This window comes from Denticeps clupeoides, chromosome 3 (assembly GCF_900700375.1).
Source record: "Denticeps clupeoides chromosome 3, fDenClu1.1, whole genome shotgun sequence".
NCBI lineage: Eukaryota > Metazoa > Chordata > Actinopteri > Clupeiformes > Denticipitidae > Denticeps > Denticeps clupeoides.
In genome coordinates this window covers 8,938,927-8,963,969 of record NC_041709.1, presented here as the reverse complement: position 1 = coordinate 8,963,969, position 25,043 = coordinate 8,938,927, and the positions used below count along the sequence as shown (strand labels likewise).

At 42.4% G+C, this 25,043-nt stretch overlaps 2 protein-coding genes across 4 annotated transcripts in view; one reads left to right on the top strand and one right to left on the bottom strand.

Annotated features, from left to right (window-relative positions):
* LOC114786117 (ras-specific guanine nucleotide-releasing factor RalGPS1) overlaps window positions 1-25,043 on the bottom strand; it is an 83,763-nt gene that overhangs the window by 32,830 nt on the left and 25,890 nt on the right. For all 3 annotated transcript variants that reach the window (XM_028972967.1, XM_028972969.1, XM_028972968.1), the window contains exons 5-8: window positions 24,570-24,653; window positions 20,478-20,567; window positions 19,564-19,656; window positions 14,180-14,306 (exon numbers count right to left, since the gene is read on the bottom strand). In XM_028972967.1, coding sequence (XP_028828800.1) covers window positions 14,180-14,306; window positions 19,564-19,656; window positions 20,478-20,567; window positions 24,570-24,653 — 394 coding nt within the window. The remainder of the gene's footprint in view (window positions 1-14,179; window positions 14,307-19,563; window positions 19,657-20,477; window positions 20,568-24,569; window positions 24,654-25,043) is intronic.
* Window positions 575-12,161, top strand: angptl2a (angiopoietin-like 2a). Its single transcript, XM_028972974.1, has 5 exons — window positions 575-994; window positions 3,580-4,515; window positions 8,630-8,823; window positions 9,967-10,237; window positions 10,929-12,161. Exons 2-5 carry the CDS (start codon window positions 3,627-3,629, stop codon window positions 11,126-11,128), a joined length of 1,554 nt encoding a protein of 517 aa, XP_028828807.1. The 5' UTR covers window positions 575-994; window positions 3,580-3,626; the 3' UTR covers window positions 11,129-12,161.

Here is a 25,043-nt window from a genome sequence, read left to right as displayed (position 1 = left end):
ATGAATTAGAATTCACCCCCTGTACAACACTTTAGACAAAACTTCAGACATAAGGTCATTGTTTGGGTCAGTCTCGCTTATAATAATTATGGGTGCACCCTAGCAGCTATTTGTCCATTAGCCTACTAAAATACAGATGTATGAAAAGGTATGCCCTCGCTATAGGGATACATCATGTTTGACTGGTCAAAATTGATGATTGGGGAGCTTAATGCCATTTTAGGCTGCTACAGTGACAAAACTGCTGTTGTTTTGGGGAGTGGGGACAAAAGGTATCTCTGTAAAAGGTATGAGGTTTGTCTGTGGAGAATTCTGATGTCAGCAGCCTCGCACCTCACTCAACACCACACGTAACCCTTAACTTACATCAGTCGCCACAGAGAGAAAGAGAGAGAGAGGGACTGGCAAAGGAGGGGGCTTATGGGGTACAAGGGTTTGGGTGGGGGGAGCTGGAACCCTGCGCTGCCGCTGTGTTTGGGCTTCATTCCTGCTGTACCACAGGGAGGGGAAAGGGGAGGATCAGACTCACCCTGCAACTGCTGCCCCAGCAGAGCACCACACTGAGGGAGGGACAGCGGGAGAAAGTGGTAGTGAGAGAGAAGGCGGGGGGGAACTTTTGCTCTGGGAAGCAGAAGTGATGGATTGAGTCTGCACAAAGAGAGAGACAGAAGAGCAGATGGACTGGTCCTGACGAGACAACGGAGGAGGATACTTTCTGCCAACCTTGCAATAGTCTGAGGTTGTGCGTTTCAGTTGCTCCCCATATGGACAAGGACTGGGGAGAGATGACCACATCAAGTGTCTCTTGATGGACATCATCTGACCACCTCTGGGGCCACATTTACAACAGCAAGGTAACCAGACTGGAAAGGACTCAAGGAAGAGAGAAGGATCCCTGAAATTGTGATAAACTCACCTTCAGCAACAACTCAGGTCAACCTGCCGGAGAGGCAAGGAATTTAAAAGAAGTGAGGACAACCCATAAAGCTACCCGGTAAGGGAGATGAAACTTTTCAGATGGTTAATCATGCTGTTGTTAAAGAGAAATCTGCCCTCCTGGGTAAACGTTCCAGTAACAGCTTGCGTGTTTGGGCTGGGATCCAGCCGAGGTTGGGTTATGATTAGTCTTTTAGGGGATGGACTTTTAAACAAATCTCCAGTAGCACGGTCAAGAAATAAAGCTTGCCGATTTGCACTTTAAATCAAGCAACCCTTTAAACGGATTTTAAAAATCATCTGCGAATCAAAGTCGCTATTCAATTTGGCGCGTTTTTGTTGCATTCACTGTGGCAATGCAACTCATCAACAAACAGTGTGCTAAAGTGTCTTGTCTCTTAATAATCCAGAGTGTGCATAATGGCTGAAGGAGAGGTGGTTTAAGACCACTCCCGACTCTGGCCACAATTGTCCTTTTCGCAGTAAATTCTCTGGAGCCGGCACAGCCTGAAACAGTCAGACTGGGATTAGATAAGGAAGTAAAACTGAGCTGGCAGCAATTCATTCATTCAGGACACTTTATAGGCTTTAAAGGTAAAAAGGTTCAATAAAACAGAAAAAATGTAAAAAAAAGAGAGACAAATGAGGGACTGTAAACGAGACACAATGGAGAAGAACAATTACAGTTATTTAGGAATGACCTTTCAGATGGGGGGGGCAACCCTAAATGACCCGTCTAAAAACAGAACAGAAGAAACATCCGAGTCAGCATCGGGTGTCTGTCAGACAGGGAGGGGGTCTTTGCATGCTGGTTTTACGCTCTCGTTATTGTCGTAGTCTCCACATGTCCCAGTGATCCCTGCTCTGATAAGGAATCCGTTGTGATGGATCAGGAAAACGGCCACTTGTTCCCAAAGGGGACGCATTCAGATGAGGGATCTGGCGTCTAAGCTTCACCTCCGCTGCTGGTTGTTGTGTTTGGATAGAGGGTGCTGAGTGAGTTCCATCACGCAAGTGTGCGTTTAGTCACGAATAGATACACACACACACACACACACTGTTGGCTGATTGCGGGGGTTCACAGTAACAATGAACCCCACAGCGAAGCCCCGCATCGAAAACCACAGACACGGTGAACTCAGGAGGGGCATCGAGTTTCGCTGTCCAACAGAAACACATTACACATCTGAGCACAAACACCACGCACGCGATCGGATCTTACATCATCATGGCTTGTTTTTGAGGAAAACTCCCTGGAATAAATTCCATCGGCTTTCACTTGGCTCTCTTCTGGTACTTGTGGTGAAATTGTTGCGTACAGGGAACTTATCACAGGAGAGAAAATCCGTACAATGTTCTATCATATCTCAACTCAGTGAGGCAGCAGGGGTGATTTTAAATAAAATGTTATTTAATTACGTTATTTATATTTTTGAAATTCTGTATAGCAGCGTGGCTGGAATCTTTGCAAATTACCAAATTTCCATTTTATCCCATAAGAAAGCAACATAACCTTGACCTTTTTAAAAGAAGCAACCCAGCAACTGATTCTTGCCATGCCAAGGTAACATGACATAGAAAAGCAGATGCTGAACGGCTCCAGTCATTTAAGCAGCCTGTTGGTAAGGGATCTATTGCTGCCACTTATCTTAATAAGGCCCTTTGACATGTCAAATGCATTCGACACAATAACTGACACAAACCAAAGCATGAAGACATATAAAACGCAGAAGTGTTTGTCTCTTGTTAAAACACTCGAGACCAGGGGAGATAGATGATCTTATCGCAGAGCATCTGGCAACAACCCCCCCCACAGTCTGTTCCTTAATGCCAAACAGTCGGGAGCAGATGCCTGTTATCTGTGTGGATCTCCATCAGAAAGGAATTAGATTAATGACTCACCACCTACAACAATGGAAAAAGAGACAAAATTCCTTGACACCAGAGAAAATGCTGCTTGTGATCTGCACTTTAATTGGCAGAGCTGAACATTCCGATCATGGGCTGTCATTCCTTCCCCTGACCCATTGCATCATACTGTCTTCAGTCGCATGAAATCGCATTAGGTTGATTTTTTTAATCAGTGGAGGGAGCCGGGTTTGGAGATAAAACACCAAATTGAATATGTCTGTGCTATAGTCTTTGTGCATAGTTTATAAATTACTGCTTGTTACTTGTTAAAGTTCACAGGTAGAGGCAGGTACCTGAGATAATGGGAGCAGACATGCATTCTGGGGAAATGCCACCAAAACCACAAACCAAACACAAAAACACTACAGCGTTTAAAATCCCCCTTTTAAATTTTCCTTTAATTGTCTAATTAAGGACGATCTGATCCCAGAAGGTAGATAAGACCAACAAGACCAGAGTGAAGGCATTACAGACATTTTTCTGCAGACTTCTGTTTAGATGGAGCAGTCTGTATTAGGCTGCGCTGCATTAGGCACTGGCCTTTCTTAACAGAGAGACCAATGCAACCAGTCAGTGTTTCCAGGCCAATGTCTGCAACGGCGCTCAGCAAGGGACTCTTCATGATCATGAGTCTCAGAATTATTTACATAGGGATAAAAGAGAGCCACTCTTGGGTTGATTTATGGCTCTATGTGTGATTGTTTCGCTTCCACTTGTCTTTCCAAAATACAGAACGTTCTGGACAGAGGCCTGCGCTCACAGACAACCCTCGTAAGACTATGAAGCTCCCTCTTGTGGTTCTCCTGGCCATCTCCCTGGCAGCGATAACAGGTTCTGAAGTCACAAGGGGGGCACAGGAGTTTGAGAGCCGAGATGAGGTGCTGGAGAGAGAGTTCTTATATGCTGGGCGACAGAAGCGCTCAGTGGACACCTTGCAGCCCGACAAATGCTCCTACACCTTCATCGTCCCGCAGCAGAAGGCCACCGGCGCCATCTGTGTCAACTCCAAAGCGCCAGACTCGCTGCTGGAGAACCGGGTGAACAAGCAGGAGCTGGAGCTGCTGAACAGCGAGCTGCAGAAGCAGCGGCGGCAGATCGAGGCTCTGCAGCTGCTGGTGGAGGTGGACGGCGGCGTGGTGAACGAGGTGAAGCTGCTGCGCAAGGAGAGCCGCAACATGAACGCCCGCGTCACGCAGCTCTACATGCAGCTGCTGCACGAGATCATCCGCAAGCGAGACAACGCCCTGGAGGTCTCGCAGCTGGAGAACCGCGTGCTCAACCACACGTCGGAGATGCAGCAGCTGGCTGCGCGCTACCGCGACCTGGAGCACAAGTACCAGCACCTCTCCCTGCTCGCCAACAACCAGAGCGCCCTCATCGTCCAGCTGGAGGAGCAGTGTAGACGGGCGACTGGGTCTGGCCTTCCAGAGAGGACAGTGCGGCCGGCCCGCCCCCAGCCCCCAGTAATGCCCCAGCAGCCCCCACATCGTCCTCAGGTCCCTCAGGCACCGAAGCCTTACCACCCACCCACGTACACGCGCCACCACAACAGCAACAACCAGATCACCAACGAGATACAGAGCGACCAGAACTCCAAGGCAGTGCCACCGACACTACCCACAATGCCCTCTGACGTCGACAGCCCGTCCACCACCAACAAACCTTCTGGTGAGTGGCATTTTGCACATCCATTACAGATTTGAATCAGTCTGACATACCAACAACTAAATTCCTTAAATCAACAGCTAATTGTCTTTCAAAGTCACACACCTTCTGATCCTCAAAGAATTGATTCATACATCTTATAACATTGTGAATCATTTGCCAGGAAATTGTTTAAATCAGGCCACTTCAGACACAGTACCTGACACGCCACACTTAATCCCCCTACACTTTTCACCTGAAATCATTTCTACCAACACTTGCCTCAAATTCAGCTTCAGAGTCAGCCAACCCTGAACTGTATGCTGTTAATTACAGGATATAACGAAACAGAGAGAACACTAACCCCCACCCCCCAGCCATTCCTCTTTCAGGTGACTCAATTAAGATTATTCCTAGTCGAGAGCTAAATTACCTTCATTCAGTGTTACAGTGCAAAGCCTTCCACAATGTGAGAAAACCGCCAAATTCTCCAGATATAGAACAGAAATGGCATGTACAAACAGGAAAGTGAAAGTGAAGTGATTGTCATTGTGATACACAGCACAGCACACGGTGCACATAGTGAAATGTGTCCTCTGCATTTAACCAATCACCCTTGGTGATTGGTTAAATGCAGTGTCCTTTTCTCAGTGGCAGCTTGGTGGTTTGGAGTTCAAACCAGCAACCTTCTGATAACGGGTCCGTTTCCTTACCTGTTAGGCCCCCACTGCCCCAGGAGATGTCCACACAAGGACACTCTGAAAGTTGTCCCACATAACATTTTCATTTTCTGTAATGACGTGCAAAAAAGAAACCCCTACTAGGAGAATGTGTTTTTTAGCACTTGCACTATGTTGTAAAAATGAAAGTTGTTTTTTTTTCCAGTATGGAGTACTGACACTGCCAATCCCTGTTCTGATCGCCTGTAATCATTTATCATTCATGTTATCATTTAGCCTCATGCAAACACACACACACACACACACACAGTGCACAGCTTGAGGCACAATTTGATGTTGCATATCCATTTTCCTACACGGGTCTTAACCTTGGAAGAAGTCTGCCAAAAGATTAGTTTTCAGTGTTTTAAAATGATCCAGAAACCCCATGTACGTGTGGACAGGGCCTCAGCTGGTAACTAGCTGAGCGATAAGTCAGTTCATTAGAATGCACATGAAGGAATATAAGAATAGTTTTTCCAATGCCAGGTATAAACAAGGTATGTACAACAGACATGTACAACAGAAGGAAAATGTACAGAAATCTTGTAAAAGTTATTTTTCAATACATTCAGGCTGCTCAACAAAGTAAGTAAATTCAAAAGTAATTCAGTGTCATTATAGAAAATAAGACAATGTCAAAGCTATCACACGACTGCCACACATAACCCTTCACTTTCAATAGCCATTCAGCACAATCCTCAAGGTCACACCATGAAGGTGCAAACAGAAAAGTGCGAAGTGACATCCCATAAAAACAATAATCTGAAAAGAAGCCTCTAAAACCGCATTGCCTTCATTTGTTGAGACTTGCCTGTACACTGATAATAACGGCCATATAATTCATTAGTTGATAATGGTTCGATTCAAAGCAGTGTCATGAAATCAGACAAAAAGAATTGCAGATTAGCAGTCATAATCCAACGAGCAAGTAGTCACGAAAGCCACACTAAGCAGTCAAGGCATCCAATATGACTGCAATACATATTCATTATTAATATTCAGGGGATTACCTATGAGTCCCAGAGCCCACTAACACTAATCTTTGACATGTGATGCTGAGCATGGGTGTTGTGCCTGCCAGCCTCCAAAAAGTGCTGGAATTCTTGAAGGGAGCCAAAACAATTATAAAAGAGCCCAGACAGACTGGATGTGTACACTAGAATTTGTATTTCTAGAAATATCAGACAGTAAGGACACATTTCGTTGTGTACACATGTGCTGTGCTGCAGTGTTTCAACATGACAATCACTTCGTTTCATAACTTACAATTTCTCCCTATACAACTGATGCCGATTACAACAGCCATGTTTGAGTGGAGGCATGCTGTTAGCAGCATCGGTGAGAGAACATGAAGCCTGATTTGGGACTGACTGACAGACAAGGGCTGCAGGCCAGAATAAATAAATAAAATGAGAAAGAAATCACATGCGAATACCTGCTGATACATGCAAGGAGGATTCAAACCCTGTGGCCATGGAACCAACAATGCCTCCCATAACACATAAGTGCAAAAGAAAATAAATAAATAAATAAAAGTTCCACAAAGAGCATGTGGATTTTTCTGTATGCAATGATGCGACTCATTATTTGTAATGAATGATACTTGGAAGATGAATGAAGAGGCAAAGTCAATTAGTCCAAACCGATTCAGTCTTATCAGATAACAGCGAGGGCATGTGCCCACATGCACGCACTGGCAGCCATCACTCGATTTGCATAAACTGAAAAGTAATGACGCAAAAGGGAAAATGAGAAACAGAAGCTGGCTGATGAAACTTATCACAAAAGCACATATCTTTCAGGCGTGACAGGGAAGCAAAGCTGAAACAAATTCAACATGTCATTGGCAGTTCATGACCATGTACATCTGGAAAGAACTGGGAAAACCTCAGATTCTTTGTTTGCACTGGTTAAAGTTATTTCCTTAAATTTCTCCAAACTTCAACAGGGGAACAGGAAAAAAAAAGAGAAAAACATTCATTGAGGTAGACAGAATGTGTGGTCTGACTCACCCCTCCTCAATTCGGTCTGATAGGTCTGACACATAGGAGGATGTGAGTGGTGGGAAACCTGCGAAAATCCACAGCTATCATACCGTTCTATGTGTGAGCATCCATTTCATTTAGACTACACTCTTTCCACATTGAACTCTATGACCCCCAGAATGTCCAGTATGCTGTTGTACTCTATTACTAAAGGGCAAATTGTGTGGCAAAAAATACATTCTTCATACAGGATCTAGCCCATTTACATCAACAGACACAAACCATAACCAACCCAGGGAACCAGAGATAAAATAAGATTACCAGTCTCATGAGGACAGAGATATTTCATTCCAAAGGTCATCAGAACAAATACAGCATTACCACTGGGTATTCTCATATGGCAATGCTTTCCAGGGGTTATGGGGCCAACTTGAGCTTCATTAATCTGGGAAGTTAAATGTTCTCACAGTTTCGAGCAGTGTCAGAACCATTATTTGTCATTGTCATCACCGCAATCATCAGTAAGAGTTGTTCTCCAAGCCAAAGTAATGAAACAGAGGAAACAAGGCATAAAGGATTAATCCATTAAAACCCATCATTTTGCAGACTTGAGTACTTTGTAAACACCTCACATGGTGAAATGAAAAAGAACGTGTTGCTGTAATGACATCCACAGCTGCTGTAGCGCTGCAAGGCGTTTTACACTAAGTGCTAGCTATAGCCTGCAGCTACACAGCACTCTCTTCCCTCACCTCATGCCAGTGTTGTTCTTGGCCCCACAGCAGACCAGTGGCAATCCCCTCCTTTGCATGACGGCAGCCAAAGTCAATTCTGGGCTATAGAACTAAGCAAGTTCTCCAGGAGACGGGAAAAAAAAAGAAAAAGAAAAATAATAATAGGGAGTCCCTGCAATAGCGGAATCCAACACAGCACCCAACGGGAGGAAGGGAGAGCTGATTAGAAGGTTCCTTTTGGGTTTAGGGGTTTAGAGTGATTACTGCGAGATGCCGCTGTGGTCACCACACATAAGTCCTCCAGCTGTATAGGGGAGGAGTGTGAACAGGATTCATAATTCACTTCAGATCAAGGTCCCTTGTGCTTTTTAGATTATAATCACGTAATCTACATTTGCATTACATTTATGGAATTTATCAGATGCCCTTATCCAGAGTGACTTACAATCGGTTGTTATAGGGACAGTGCTCTTGATGACCATGTGTCTTTCTCAAGGACACAATGGTAGTAATGGGGTTTCAACCGGCCTTACACTTTAGGCTACCACAACCCACTTAATCGTCTTCCCATCATTAACACAAATGGTTTCATATTCCTCCATATTTCCTATTTGCAATCTAAAAAATATAACTGCCAAAATGCTTTATTTACCCCATAAATGCTTTATTTACCCGTGTATCCCTGTACACGGTTCAGGACCATTCAAGGACTGCCTCCAGGCCCTGGAGGACGGCCACAGCACCAGCGGCATGTATTTGGTGAAGCCTGAGAATGCCAACCGACTAATGCAGGTGTGGTGTGACCAGAGGCACGACCCTGGTGGCTGGACAGTAATCCAGAGAAGACAAGATGGCTCTGTGAACTTCTTCAGGAACTGGGAAACATACAAGGTGCCTTTAACACAATTTCAATGCTTTAGGACTTTCAATGATCCTAATGTGTGATGCTGGATAACCTGCATGTGCTCCATTTTAAAAACACACCATTTTATAGTGTGTGCGTTCACAAAAAAAACAGAGGGCTGGGATAAACTTTTGATTTAAGATAAGAGAGCTAGCATCGTTCACATAAAATTTTTTTTGTGTGTATTTATTATGCATATCTGGCATTAAGAAACCCCCTGGTGGGATATACTGCCATGACAATAATATAATGAACAATGTTTTGGACTAGGCAGAGACAATTCCATTTCCTTTTTCCTGGGAAAACGTTAGAAGAAAGACTAGACACCATCTAATAGTTTAATATCCTCTTCAAATTACAACCTCTCAGGTTATATCATACTATGTTAAGCCATGTTGTTTTTTATGAAAAGGCTTCTTTACTGTTAGATCTAACATCTACAGTTCCATCTTCCTGCTGCTACATGGAATCAAAAACCAAAACAAAGAATGAACTATTAGCAGGATTCAAGATTTACATGCTCGGCACTGGAGGAGGACAGGCAAATTACTATCATGCCTCCATTCCATAAATCTGTAGCTGAAGGCTCCACCCCTATAAGGAGAGGGATGATCCCCAATCCCAAGGGACAGGAAAATGACATGGTCTCAGTGATTACAAACAGACATCTCCCATGATTCAACCAATATGTGAGGTAAAAGAAATAAAGATGTGTCCTGCAAATAAGGACAAAATAGAAAGAACATTTAAAAACACATCCTGCTATCAATGCAGACAGCCATCTTCAGATGACGCTGTCATTTGTGGCACTACACTTGTGGACATGGCTCCCAAATGGCAAAAGTGAACTCCTTTAAACATCTACAGATGCGTGCATGAGAGCTTTGGGCAAGTGTATGCTTACAACAGTATACAGAGGTGACTGAAGACTGAAACATAAGACATATCAAGTCATGAAATCCTGGCTCACTGATTAACGAGTCAACAAGACTTTTATGAGGCTTTCAAAAAATATTAGCAGAGTTCACTTTCAGTTTTGCACAGTCAGACAGAAATATAATCTTAGAAGCACGGCTAGATTGGGTTGGAGCCATGACTATGTCTCCTTTTTCCTCTGAACACACTTATAGCAAGGCTTTGGAAACATCGATGGAGAATACTGGCTGGGACTGGAGAACATCTACTGGTTGACCAATCAGGCCAACTACAAACTGCTGGTGACCTTGGAAGACTGGTCTGGCAGGAAGACGTTTGCAGAGTATGCCAGCTTCCGTCTGGAGCCAGAGTCAGACTTCTATAAACTGAGGGTAGGCCGTTACCATGGCAATGCAGGGGACTCTCTAACCTGGCACAATGGCAAGCAGTTCACCACCCTGGACCGTGATCATGATGCATACACAGGTATGTTCCGGACAAAAATTCAGGGTAGAAATACCTGCTGACTTCTAGTGCATACTTCATTTAGTCTGGTTTGACCTTCTGTACCCTGGTTTTCACAATGAACATCTCAACACGTCAAAGCATTCAAACAAAGAGGGGTTCTGTTCATTAACGAATGACCAACTGGACCACAGCCTCCCACAATCCCAAACAAAGACAGCCTACACAGGTTCCCACAAGCTGCAGAGTCCATGTGGAGCAGGGTCAGGCACACTCTTCTCTAACAATGGATGCTGTGGAAGTTGCCATGGCACAACAAAAGCAATTAAGAGCTGCAGATAAAGAGGAGAAAATATTAAATGCCCACCAAGGAGGCCTTCTCACGGGAGAGCTGTGGCCTGGAGGCAGGCTTGTACAACTAGTTGTGACACACTGTACTGATTATGCACAAAACCACAGCCAGTTGGAGGTCCAATTGGAATCTGCTATGTGATAGAGTTGGCAAATGCCTTTGTGAGGAACATTTCTAGACATCTAACTTTCCTTAATCTTACTCAAAACTTGACACAGTTTTATAAAAGCACAATATAAAGGCCATCTCCCACATTCCTAACTGAATTTGTTGTTGTCCATATTGGTGATATAGGTGATGCCTCATAAAGTTTTGGTAAAATAATGAGTCTTTCCATGATGCCTCCTTTTTCTGATTCAGGTAACTGTGCACATTATCAGAAGGGAGGCTGGTGGTATAATGCCTGTGCCCACTCTAATCTCAACGGCGTGTGGTACCGAGGTGGACACTACCGCAGCCGCTACCAAGACGGCGTGTACTGGGCAGAATTCCGTGGTGGAGCTTACTCCCTGAAGAAGGTTACCATGATGATTCGACCCAACCCCAACACTTTCCACTAGAAGAGGAAGAATTCTCCAGAGGGGGAGGATCAGAAAATCTGTGATTTTGGGCTCTGTGAAGCCCAGATTACTCAAACGAGCGCAACTCATTATTTTAAGTATTTTCTTTTTTTTTTTTAGTTTACTGCTTTCACAAATATACACTCATGAATATTAAAATGGGGTAGCTTGACCCTGAATTGACAGTCCCTGATGGAGGTGGACTGCTCTGGCAAAGGGACACTTTACGTTCTCAGGACTTCATTTGATTTTACTTTATTTTATTCGAGAACTGCTTCAGCAAGAGTACACAACCTGCTCAGCAGCACTCACTTAGTGGTACCAAAGCTCAGAGGGGGACAAACTGTGTGACAAACGGCTTACAACTGGTTTACACTTTGTAAACATGTCTGCTCTCAATCTGAATTCAATCTCCAAGTTGCTTTCGGTGAGAGATATGTTTTAGATTTAAAAAAAATAAAAAAAGGTAAATAGTTAAATATTACAAGCAATATTTAAAATCAAGACTTTTAATATTCTGTATGAGAGAACAATGCAGGAATTCATATCCCTTTATACTTCATGTGGTTTTCTGCTAAGGATGAATGTACATAAGTGTAGTGCAGACAGATGAAGCCGATTTCTTGTGCGTCTCCCACTGGACATCAAACCACAATTCAACCAACAAAAGGAATCCAAACGACTTGCATTTATACGGCATGTATAATGAGCATAATTAGCTCTTGTCATGCAGCAAAAGCTGGAAGCAGAGAAGTAAGAGGCTATGAAATCATACCACAGTAAGCAGACACTTGAGAGCACACAGCCAAATTCACATCAAAACGAAAACCTTCATGCACACACACACACACACACACACACACAAAAGCCCTGAATTCTAACACTTCATTGTTCCTGTCACCAGGAAGCAATGGGTTTAGCTTTTTCAACATTACTGTGTATGGCATGATGTTTTCCTCTGTAAATATGTTTCTTCCTTTAAATATATTTTTTTGTAATTTAAGGTATAAATTCAATAAACAATGTACAGCCACTCTGTCATTCTGTCTGCTTCTGCTAGCTCGGAAGTAATGAAGAAATAAAGACTACATGAGCAGAGAGATTGACTGAGTGAGAAAAAAAAAGAACAGGATTAAATAACCAGTATGTGGGCGTCCGTCACCCTCAGGGCCAAAGGGCTGGAAGGATCCAAAGGGACCTGAGAAACTTTCCATTCAAAGAGGGTCAGACGAGATCCCACAGGTCAGCCCTGCTGTCACTCACAGCCCTCCAGTTAAACTTCTGACTTTTTTTTCCAGTCCAGTTCTCAGCTGTCACGAACAGCTATGTTTCCTAAACTCTTTCCATTGTAAATTCCTGGAAAAGTCATTAAAGGTGGGTGGGGGGTGGGGCTCAGGAAACCAGCTTGAGATAAAGGACAGGAGGAGCCAGATCGGCTCCAGGCAAATCCTAAAGCTTTATGCTCTGTAACACGTGCAATCGATTGCACTATACATAGTACGCCCCATAAGAGAAAGCGGTCACGCAAAACAAATCATCTTCTTCAACCACAGTGCTCTGTGAGGTCAACCAAAAGCAGTATCCATATTGACAGTGTTTACTGTAAACATTGGGTCATCTCCATCCAGTCTGATGAGGACAGACAGAGTCATGAAGATGAACTGGAGAGGAACAATAGTCAGATTGTTATACCAGCCTGGAGCTCTGTGAGGTGATGCACCGGCCATACTTTTTGTCCTGTGACTGTAGTTGCGAAACACAGACATCAGGTGATGAGTGAATGGACCCAAACAATCAGAAAATAAAGACATACACATACACGGGCTCAGACGTTCTGGCGCGTGCTCCTCATTACTCTGGTGTTGATACTGTCCCCTAGTGCTGTAATCTTCCTGTCAGCAGGCCGATTCGATGAAAGCTGACTGAACAAAGCAGTCCATAGAGCCCTTAATAAATACAAAAATACAGATGCTCTGCTTTCATTAAGAGGACAGTAGGTCTTCCGCTGTTCGACACATCTATAACTCTAGAGTGGTATTCATGAACACCACAGAATACTCCTGCAGTGATGAACAAGTGTTTTTTTTTCACTCAATAAAAATGTACTTTGGTGGTGATCAAAGAATCAACAATACTAATTTCCATTTAAATGTATACATCCCTGTTTATTTGCTAATAATCCAGCTCTATGGTCTGTCTCTAAAATTTTGGAGTCGCAGGACATGTGGCTGATTATATGGAAACCTACTGCATGTTGGAACCGCTCCCTGCCAACCTGTGCACCTAAACAGGACCATATTTCTAAGGACCAGACTCCCATATGCACCAGCTGCTGCTGCCCCTCTGTATGGAATACCGATCCAAACAGACCAACTGTAAATGGGTGGTAGGGGACTAGTGGGTAAGACACTCGCTTATGATCCAGAAGACCTCAAAAATCACAGCAATAACAAGCAATGACAACTCAAAGAATTATTGCTTTATCATGACACTTTTTTTCAAATGGAAGGGGAAAAGTGTCTGCTTTTGCAGCATTTCCTCACCAGACAACTCCCTGCAGAGATAACAGCTTGTGGGCAGGAGTACACTGACAGTGCAACAAATATTCTGAGCTCGATTCTCTGACAGAGACATCATTTTGTCATGTGCAATTTTTTTTTTGTAAAGCGCACCCTGCCAACTGAAAGGAACACCACAGTTATGAATAACATGTGCAGCTGCATTAAGCAGCCTATTAAAAACAAAAGGCCTTGTCAGTGTCTTGCATGTGAGTTTATTGCGATGGAGGGAACACATCAGAGAGTCAAATATGGATCTTAAACACAAGCTCAAAACACCGACTGCCTGTGATTCTGCTAATCACTGTCCTGACATCACAGCCACAACACAACGAAAATAAATGGACCATGAGGAAAACAGACACAGTGATGCTGGCAGGGGGTGAGCCATGATGTGATGAGATAGATATTTAGAGCAGATTTAAGTAATACCTTCTGTCAGTGGCGGTGACATAATTACAAAACTTGCATATCCACTAAATACGGTACTCACCCAGGTAAGGGATGCATGGCACCATCTTCAGGGACTGGATGTACTCCCTCAGGCGAGTGTAATTCTCCTCTTTGGATGTCAGGTAGTCCAACTTCTCAAATGTGGCCTTGTCTTTCCTGCTGATCAGCTGTTTGTGAGTGAGGAGAGAAGAGAGACGTCACTTGCAATAAAAAATAAATCCCCTGACAACATAAGGGGACAAATTCCAGATCCAGCCATCTGAGCTGCCACTCTCTGAAAGGCGAAGCAGAATGGGCAAAGCACTCTTTATACATATCACCATTTCTAGCCATTGCAGGACGAGATACAGCCTAGGGGAACCCTCATTCATGTTAAATAATCTCAAAAAATTAAATTTTCATTTCAGGAGACCTTTAAAGACTAAATATGGATAACAAAAGACAAAAACAGAAAGCTTTCAAAGAAATCAATATTTCCCCATGGTCTTCCCCCCCCCCCTCTTCCTCAGGTCTGCAGGGGAACTATGATCAACAGCACAGTTGTTTGATTGGTCAGCTATACTGGACCTATGTTGCACACTAAATACAGCAGCGAGGTGGCAGGACTGGTTACCAAAACCCACATTTAAACCCACTTGGCTCACAGCCAAGAACAGCTGGTTGACTCTGTGCACTATGGATGTTATCCAAACAGGATGGAGGAATGGTTGGATTTATTGTACGGTTCTGAAACTCCAGACTGTACAGAGGATTGGCCTTGAAAGAGTTTCCAACAAACACACTGGCACATGCTGTGGATTAGAGAAACCAGTGGGAGTTCCAGAACAGCTTGTGACCTGTGACTTTCTAGACCAGGAAACTCGCCCAAAACCTGGCCATGCTCCATGCCTGCTGGGCCCTGGGTAACACACACACACTATAATCAGTAGCCCTTTCACACACCACATGGTATACAGCAAGACATTCTGCCAAAAGAATCAACGTCTGGATCAGGAAATAAGATCTGAGTCGTGCAGGAAACACAGAATCTTACCACTGATCAACACAATAGTGATGATTGATTAGAACAGACTCAGATCCACTTTGTTAACCTGAATAACATGTAACAACCTTCAAAGCCCAAGGCAGCAAATCCACAAGGACTCAAGGTAGAACGTATTTGGTATTTTTAGATTTATCTTAAGTCCCCAAATTAAGCTAAATTCCAAACATAGACATTCTGTGACATTGATTGTTATGAGAATAATGGCACATGCATTACATCTGCGCCAGTTTTTTTGTGATGTTTGGATGAAATTTTTAATACTCAATTGTTATAGGTGCTAAAATGAAGCATATAAAAATAATTTCCTCAGGCATCTTAATGATATGTCCATTATGCATTGGAAGAATGTTTTCACTTGAGCCATGGACACTGTATCACACATGACCACAACTCATTACCATAAACTGAACAATGATTTACTGTCAAATACATCCAAGGTAGTGATTTTTAACCATCATTAACCAAGACATACTGACATACATACTCACTCAGCTCCTCATAATTGTGCATTTACTCCAAAAGCTGCTGCCACCACTGTACAATATTTGTATACCCATGAGCTCATGGGAATTCATGGGTCTATAGTGTCTTCAAATTTCCAGTGGCCAAGACTCAAGGCAACATTACGCATTATTATACAGAAATGAAGAAAAAAGAAAATAATTTTCTTTGACACAACAGTGTGATCATCAAGGCTGCAACATGCACAGTCATCGTCCACAGTAGTTCTCAGGGACTATGCCTTGTATACATCTGGAGAATAACTAATATGAATATACCACCCTCATATATTTAAATATGACATTTAATTACATTTGTGGAATTTGGCAGGCTCCCTTATCCAGAGCGATTTACAAAATAAAACGCACGGTCACATGCTGCCTCCTCCTCCTGGGTTGGATAAGAGTGTCTGGTAAATGCTATGAATGTAAAATGTAAATGTAACTACCGGTAGATGATGAATACTTGGTTCGCTGGACAACATGAGTTACCCCACCCTTTAGTTAGCATCTTCTGTGCTCAATCAATACATAAATTATGGAAAAATTACATGAGGCTATGGAGAAACCAGTAGACACATTGTATTTATATTACTGAAGTCAACAAGGATAGAGTCCAATAGACTAGGAGATCACAACTTTTCAGGCCCACAGGTCAGATATTTTCATCCAGCGATTGCTTAATCAGGATGAGGTGATCATGAACAACTTGATATGCACGTGGCAGTTTGGAAGCACCAAACTGGTTCAAATAAAAACTAGGCCTAAGAACAAGTCTAGAATTCCTTCTCTGGACAAACTAATGTGTGTCTGTATTTTTATTAAATCATTCTGTTATGGGACCTGGAAATGATATTTTACAATGGGTATAATGAGAGAGCAGCTGCAACATGTCACTCAACGCTGACACAGACGTTTCCAAAGACGTAATCGAGTGTATGTCCTTTAAAGATTCAAATGAAACTTTTACAGCAGTCTTTCAAACGAGGCGAAGAACAAACATCAGCAATGCTTGATCACATGCAAGTCAGACATCTTAATAATGGAAAGATGGAATAAGGCCGTCAACATCTTTATGTTGTTGCTGGCACAGCGGTGAACATTGCAGTGCAGGCAAATCCCTGGGCGGTGTCATTTTCAGAGCAATGGAAACTACGTCTGTACTATTGGCCCTGGATGCGTGTGATACGGTAGCCACTGTGCGCCGGTGTGTAATAGTAGGTGGAAGAGGCAGCAGTAGTAGGAAACACACACAATATTGCCAAGTCACGGGTCAGAGCTGACAGAGGCATTTACCCTGCTTACGAACAAAAGAAAGAGCAGAACAAATGACTTATCCAGACCAAACCGCAGCAAAGCATACATTTAACTTGTCATAGACAGGGAGTCAGGACTGTAGGGGGCTATTGTTTTACAGAGCATGTTTGTGGTTTTGTCACAAATACAAGTGCCATGTGCAGGATGATCATCTATAATAATCTGCTTCGTAATGTAAAAATAAATGCACCGTGCACCTGAACACTTATCTTATTCTCTAAGGCATCCAAATGTCCGGGAGCTGCCAAGATATTCTTGCTGTTATAACAGTTAGAGGCTTCAATATACCCTGGAACATTTGAGCATTTGAAATAGGGCTGAAAATTGCTGATGTTCATTTAATGGACCAAAAACATAATTTACACTGTTTAACAGTTCACCATCCTTCACTGCAATTTCACAAAATAATAATAACAGTACATTACCCACAAGAAGTCAGGAAATGGCTTCATCATTACCAAAAGACTCATCAGGACAGAAAATGAAAAAGAACTCTTGTTAGCTCTAGCTCTAGTGAAGTGATTGTCATTGTCATTGTGCAGCACAGCACACAGTGACAATGAAATGTGTCCTCTGCTTTTAACCTTCACCCTTAGTGTGTAGTGAGCAGCCATGACAGGCGCCCGGGGAGCAGTGTGTGGCGACGGTGCTTTGCTCAGTGGCACCTTGGCGGAATTGGATTAGAACCGGCAACCTTCTGATTACGGGGCCGCTTCCTTAACCGCAACCACCAATGCCCCCATAGGTGTATGGTGAGTCCTGGAAAAACAGAGGGTCTAATCCCACTGCCATAAACTTCCATGTTCTTTGTAGCCAGCCTGGGCTCATTCGCCTGGTGGGCCTTCTGGCAAAAAAAAAAAAAAAAAAACTGGCAGAGGGAGACAGTAACTACTGCAGTGGAATAAAACACTTGCTACTGTACTCTCAACGATCGTTAAGAACCACGTCACCTCATCCTGGAAAACATGATTAATAATTCTCTACTCTGTGACGACACAGCATGAAGTCTGAGGAGTGTTGACATGAGAATCATTTCCACCTCATCAAAACAGTCCTAACCAGCATCTCTTTAGTTCTAAAAGCTGCATTAAATTAATTTGGTTGTGATTCTATCAAACATGCTTTGTCCCTGGTATTTCTTACGATCTGGGCATTTTGACAGCCCTACATGGACACTGTGCTCCAAACAAATCTCCATAACTAATGTGCAGGATGAAAACAAGGTTCTGGGATAGGTTGTCCAGACAGTACAAAGACAATTCCTGGTGCTGAGGACAGGAGCAGAGATCTGCTCTTCCACATTTCAGTGACCTCAGTCAGGTCTGAAGACATTTTCATCAGCATTAATTAATAAAAGAAAAGCCTCACATTCTCAGGTAAAATATGAGGGAAAAAAAATAAACTGAAATCTTGATTTTCAAATAAGCTCAATAAAATACATCAAACAGAAATATAAAATTACAACATGCATCGATCTGTTCACCTTTACTGATCATGAAATAATCAAAATTTCACAAAAAAATAGAACACGACAAGGGTAGGTCAATGCTCTCAAAGGCTGACAGATCAGCAGACCCAAATTCACCAATCTTCATTCTCCTGGCGTCACAGTCCATTCAACTCGAATCACAGTCATAAGACTATCCTCTCTATACTGGCTTTTCAGATGCAGATCCACTCAGCATTTTCAAAGGCCTGTGAAGTGCCAGAAAACCTCTGGCAGGCACACAGGGTGTTTTTCAGTGCTTAGAAAGTGCTTCTGAAATTCCATTTAAATATGCCTTTAATGATGGCAGTGCTGTGCGACTATGTCATTAAGTGGTGTCCAGGGAACACATCCGAAAAAGTCTTTAGCGAACGAAACATGGCACAGAGACTAGCTACAAGATCTTGCTCATAGCAGCATTAAAACTGATATTCATCTGCTTTGCTTTATCTCATCACATCACAACCTTCTTGAACTCACTTGATTCACATATTAATACATCAATCTTTAATAATACTTATACCAGGGTGACTTATGTGTATTATGTGTGTCAAACAAGAATTGAATCACTGTAAATTATGTACAGCAGGGCTATTTTGGCCAAATTCTCTGAAATGTACTCTTAGAGGGTGCATGGTTATTGTGGTTGGAGGTTCGTTCAGACTGTACTTTATATATGACCGCTCAGGTTAAGTGAGAAACTGCATTTGGATGCATTCACTTTTCACAAAGATGGATACACAAGGCAAAATTATGAGAATTCAACTCGAAGAGTTGTGCTTCTTTGTAATCCTTGAAATTGGAAATGAAGACAGACAATTACCAGAATACAAAGGTCTGCTGAACAAAATGAATCTAAATGGGGCAGGGTGGCCCAGCGGTTAAGGAAGCGGCCCCATAAGGTTGCCGGTTCAGGGCTGCCCACTGCTCACTAAGGGTGATGGTTAAAAGCAGAAGACACATTACGTTGTGTGCACCGTGTGCTGTCTCATCACAATGACAATTACTTCATTTTCGAAATGCATTATTATATTACATCTTATTACATGTTAGCATATTCAAATGAAGTGCCTTACCGCCCACGTTTTGCTCAGTCTAAAGATTGGTGCACTCTGCAGCGCCGAGACCACAGACACCAGAGAATGGAGATTATTCAGCTCTAGTAGTTTCTGCAAATACAGATGAACAAAAAAAACACACACACACACACACACACACACACACACACACACACACACACACACACACACCACAAAAAGCTTTTTTAAGTCACAAATCAAGAGATGAGAACACTGGGCAATAAGATAACATTTGGTGTTTAGGGGGTGTTCATATCCTAAGAGAGTTCAATGATAATTTTTTTCCAGAATGAAGAACAGAGTTATGATAGCCTTCCCATACCAAGGGAGCAACAGTACATTTGTTGCTGGCATTAAATTAGACTGCTTCAATGATGCCTGTCCTCTTATCCAGCAAGTGCTACCAGACATTCTCTTAAAAACCACCCACATTTAAAATTTCAAATTTTTTCCATGGTTAAGTTCTCCAGCGAGACTAGAAGAGCTGGACTGTAATAACTTTTGAACATGACATTTTAGATTTTTTTCAGAAGTGTTCTCTTAAGATTTAAAGGTTCCCTGCTGTCTCCTTGGGAGGATGATGTCATGACTTTGCCTGAAGCCCACTGCACTGCCCATGCCATCAAGTCTGTCTCTGCACTCCGTTTGGTGTCCTGCCAAAAAGAGACCCTCCCCATCTGCTGGTGAACCTGCTTTCCTCATCACACACTGAGCTCCGAGGAAAGTGCTCCTGGGAGAGGTTGAGGATATAGGATGTCCAAATGGATTTGATTTTTTGATTGATTTACATGACTTCATAACAGAAAATAATCAGGATTAGCAAACAGATGTCAGATCATTTGAGGACAAATGTCAACAATATACGACTTGAGTACAAATGTAACTATTGTGTTCATCCGTTTAAAGCTCACCTTTGCAATTTTCACAAAATGGCTTAAGATTTCTGCCCGGATCTTCAGCGTTTGAGCAGTCAGGATCTCTCTCACGAGCCAGAAGCTCACCTATAAAAAACACACACACAAACATGAATAAACATAAAAAGCTGTATGAGTGCATGAAACAGTAAATTGACAATACAATTAAAGTATGGTGCTTGTGGAGAATGTCCTAATTTCAGAGGAACCACCAGAAATATGCAAGTTGTGCCTGATGGAACAAAAACTTCCAGAAACCACAAGAATCCACTGAGAGGAAAACCAGAATGCAACTGAATTATGTTCACACTGAAGTAGACATTTAAATTCTCCACTTCACTCCACAAAAACACCCGGCTCAACATTTAGCTTACAGAGTTCAATAGCAAAGATGTGCCATGTTACTGATTACAGCAAACAGAATCGCTTCCAAAGAGAAAGGATCAAGCAGTGAGTCAGTCACATCTGGGAAGGTTTATGGAAGCCATGCTAAATGTTAGCATTTTTGTTTTGTCACGTCTAACTGAGAAATTTGTCCATTTAACCTTCAACCTGACTCTGCTGGTTAAAACACTGATCCAAAGGACCAGAGTAAAATAAAAAAAAATAAAAAAATACAGAAAAAAATGCATAAAAAATAACAGCCAATCAAAGGCGAAATGTCTGCAAAAGAAGCATGTGTCTGTAGGGCGTGATATGACAGAAACACTGACAGAAACAAACAATTCTTGGTTATTTAAAAAGTTGTTGACATGGTGTGAACCTAATGTAAATCCTCTTATGGCCTACTTACAGCAGGTCGCAATATACAAACTACAGTAAACTAATGCAAGTACTGTATACAAAACCCTAACAACGCTGAAGGGCCCTTTTCCTGAACACATCCAGGAAATACATTCCAAATGCATTTTGCTTTTTTTTTTCCAAAGGATGTCTGAGGCCACCATTGCTTCAATAAATGACATCGCTGGCCGTCCTTGGGATGTTTATTCGTGTTATACTTTAAACAAGCTTGTGAGGAAAATGTTGGCCTGAGTGAACCTAATTATCTGAGCTCACAGGGCTTCTTGTACAGCAGTGGATAACTGATATTTTCTCTTTCAACTCATCTTCTCATTAAACAGCTCATAAATGTGGAGGAACAAGGGAGCAATTCTTCTCATTGTGTCCTCTCAAGGTGCTGCCTGGAAAGGGAAGGTGAACTCTTGCTGACTACATGAGTGTGAAAGTAACTCCTCTGCTAAGAAACCCTCGTCGAAAAGTTTAATTCTACCACGTACATGTGCAGATTTGCAAAGTGTCACTAAATGTACTGAGCCCAGCGGAGCAGTAAATGTGTCAGAGCTCAGAGAAATAATCAGCTATAATGTCGGGTAACTGATGTCTTTTCCATAAGGCTCCAGGAAATGAGTGCTGCTTAGGGCTCAGAGAGGTCATTGTATGATGGATTTAAACCTGGCTTTTAACCTTCATCCCTGTCCAGTCCTGTGCAGCGATGCAGAAATCGAGATTATCTGGAAAAGATTTCATTTCTTTTCAATGAGCCACAATTTTTTTATAAACAGATTATATGTGTACCTTTATTTTTTTTTAATAGAAATAATATACACTACACACTAGTTTTCAACAAATGTAAACAGTTTATATGGCAGGTTAAATCAGTTTACTACAGGACTGGGCAACTCTGGTCTTTCATTAATGATCTGCAAGTGACTACAAATTTAGACAATTGTCCCGAGTATTCAATGTTTTCAGTATATTATTTCTGGACTGTGAAAGCATCAAATAATGTAAGCTGCATGGCCCGGTCGTTTACAACAGCATTCTGAGACACAACAAACTGCGGCTAAATAAATCCTGTCACAGCTCATCAGTGGAGCCTGGATAAGATATCAAAAGCACAGAGAGTCCAATCTAGAGTCCGAGGGCTGCCGATCAAAAGATAAAAGAAGACCACACAGCCGCGTGTTCAGGGTGAAAACGCATGATATCACTCAATTGGGTCAGTTCCACAACCCCCATTTGACAAAAGGCTGACGCACTTCATATTACGCACCTCTCATGAGATAATGAGGGACAGGGACCTAGAGCACAGCAACGGAGGCAGGGGCTCATGAGCCCTACAATTCACCGCCCCCCCCCCCAAACTCAACACCAGATGATTCCCTAAAAATCCACACAGAGTCCGTGTAGGTGAGGGGGTGTAGACGTCATGGAGAGCATCTGGGGAACTGGTGGATAGGTGGTAGCGTGTCCAGGGAGACCAATGTAATTTGGAAGATATTCTACAAGTGCATCATATTTTCCTACAGACGAAGACCCTGAAGAGTTACTGTCGACCAAAAATCACGTAACAAATTCCAGCACATTACTCTTAGGTAATTTTGTAAATCCCCACAATAATGCAGTATTGAGCAAGCAATTGGGAGTTCATGCAAAATATCCAAAGCCATAACTATGAGTCTTAAACATCATATAGCAGGATCAATCAGGGCAAAGAGAAAGTGTTTAAACAGAGACTAGCCACATCTCTTTCTCATTATCACCTCAGTCACACATAATAAAGTGACAAGATGGAAACGAATACAGAGACACAGCAAAAATGACAATAAGTGAAATCCTTCCAAATTTAATCAAAATTGGCCCAGGGAGGGTATGAAATGCTCAAAATGATGTGTTAAGTAAAGCAGAAGCAGTCCACTGCATTCTTTGATGGGTCGCCTAATTTGGGGTCCAGCCCAAACCATCCCCTAAAAACCCAAGCCATCTTTCCAAACATTATGATGTCATAAAACCAAAACAGTCGTCTGTAAGTTGGGGAGTTCTGGGTTGAAGAGCTCAGGGCTGAACTTGGATAGCCAAATGCACTCAGTGGGGGGGGAGCAAAAAACTAGCATGCAGTGAATCAAAACGTACATTCAGTGGCTTTCCAGATATTCCTTGGCTGAAAACATGAACAAATCCTTCCATTAGAAATACATAATAAACTTAATTGCGTACCGTAAGCAATCCAGAAGTGAGATTTTTCTGCTGAACGTAGCAATAACAAGAATAACAGATAAAACTGGATTTAATCTGATTTTCAGTCATGAGATGCACATTTTTCATCTTAAGTGCAGAGTTTAGTCTAAATGCAAAATGTTGCTTATTCAAATTGAAAGTGAATGTCATGAGCATTCGACTCATATACAGTTAGATATATATTGATCTTGATATAAATACTGAATCAAAAAGGCTGATAAACCTGCACTTAGCCTGTTCTTGCATAATGTATCTAAACATGAAATGATTGATTGATATTGACTGTCATTGGGGCAGGGGCAAACACTGAATGGATGCTGTGAGAAAGAGCTGTTTGCGAATGTTTGCTGACACCAAGAAATATCTGTTGCCTTCTGCTGTAATGGCTCCTCACAGGGAACTCAGCAGAATCAACTGCATGTTCAGTCCCGTCATGCACAGCAGAGCAGAGCCTCTGTAAATCTCACCTTCACCCACACAGAGACACACGTTCAGGATTTATTGACATAGAACCTCCATACCGCCACTCCAGGTTCAGTGGCCCATACAGAAATCCTATTTGTATTGCTTTTCTAACAGTTTCACATCTTTAAGGTGCCACCTCCATGCATCTTTTATAAGCACACTGTACATAAATTACAAAAGTGAAATAAAAAGGCCAGAAGAATATATTAACAGTATGCACAGTCGGTGTTTCTTATTAGGGGGATGTGATGACTCAGGCTAATAACAGTTTTGTGCCACACAATCTGGCAGAGGGAACAGAACCAGCTGCAGAGCTAAAGCTAATAGACACAGGCAAGCGTGAGCCAAAAGCACACCACCGCAGTGATGCATGGCCACGCAAGCAAGGGTATCTGTTGGTGGGATTGCTTTGATGCCCTAGTCCCTGTTTCATGCCAGAAGAAGGATTTTTCAAATAATAAATCCAGGATATTAAAAAGATGCTTAACAAAACATGGCAAGCTTAAAAAGCCCAACAAAACATACCAAAAACCGAATGTATTTGAAACAAAGCAAAGAATGATTATTAGACCATCCTGTCAGTGTAAGAGAACGGTGGTTTACCTGGTTGAACCTGCGTGTGAAAGCCACCACGTTGGGTGCCAGGCTGTGCTTCTCCTTTTTGTTCCAGCCACAGCTGGCCAGTTCCTGCAACAAAAACACACACAGAGACAGAGAGCAAATTCATCACCTTATAATGCTCAGTCATTCACCACTAATCCTTCAGCACAAAGGGCTAAGAGAAAGCTACACCAGGACTGGACAGGGTGGTGAAAGAGAACTTTCTTACGCAGTATAACATTAATCTGCTCTGTGAATGCTCAAAAAGAACAAAATGAACGGAAAGCAACACATTTGTATAAAACCTGTTAAAATAAGTGTGTATATCGGACTGGAAAAAAGAATTTATGCACTCTGAGGACTTGACAGATCTGATGCTCATGTCCATGAAGAGTACAGGAACATTGAATTCCAGATTAAATAGACTTATTCATGGACCAATGAGCATCTTATATGGTCAAAAGAGATTCTCGGGTT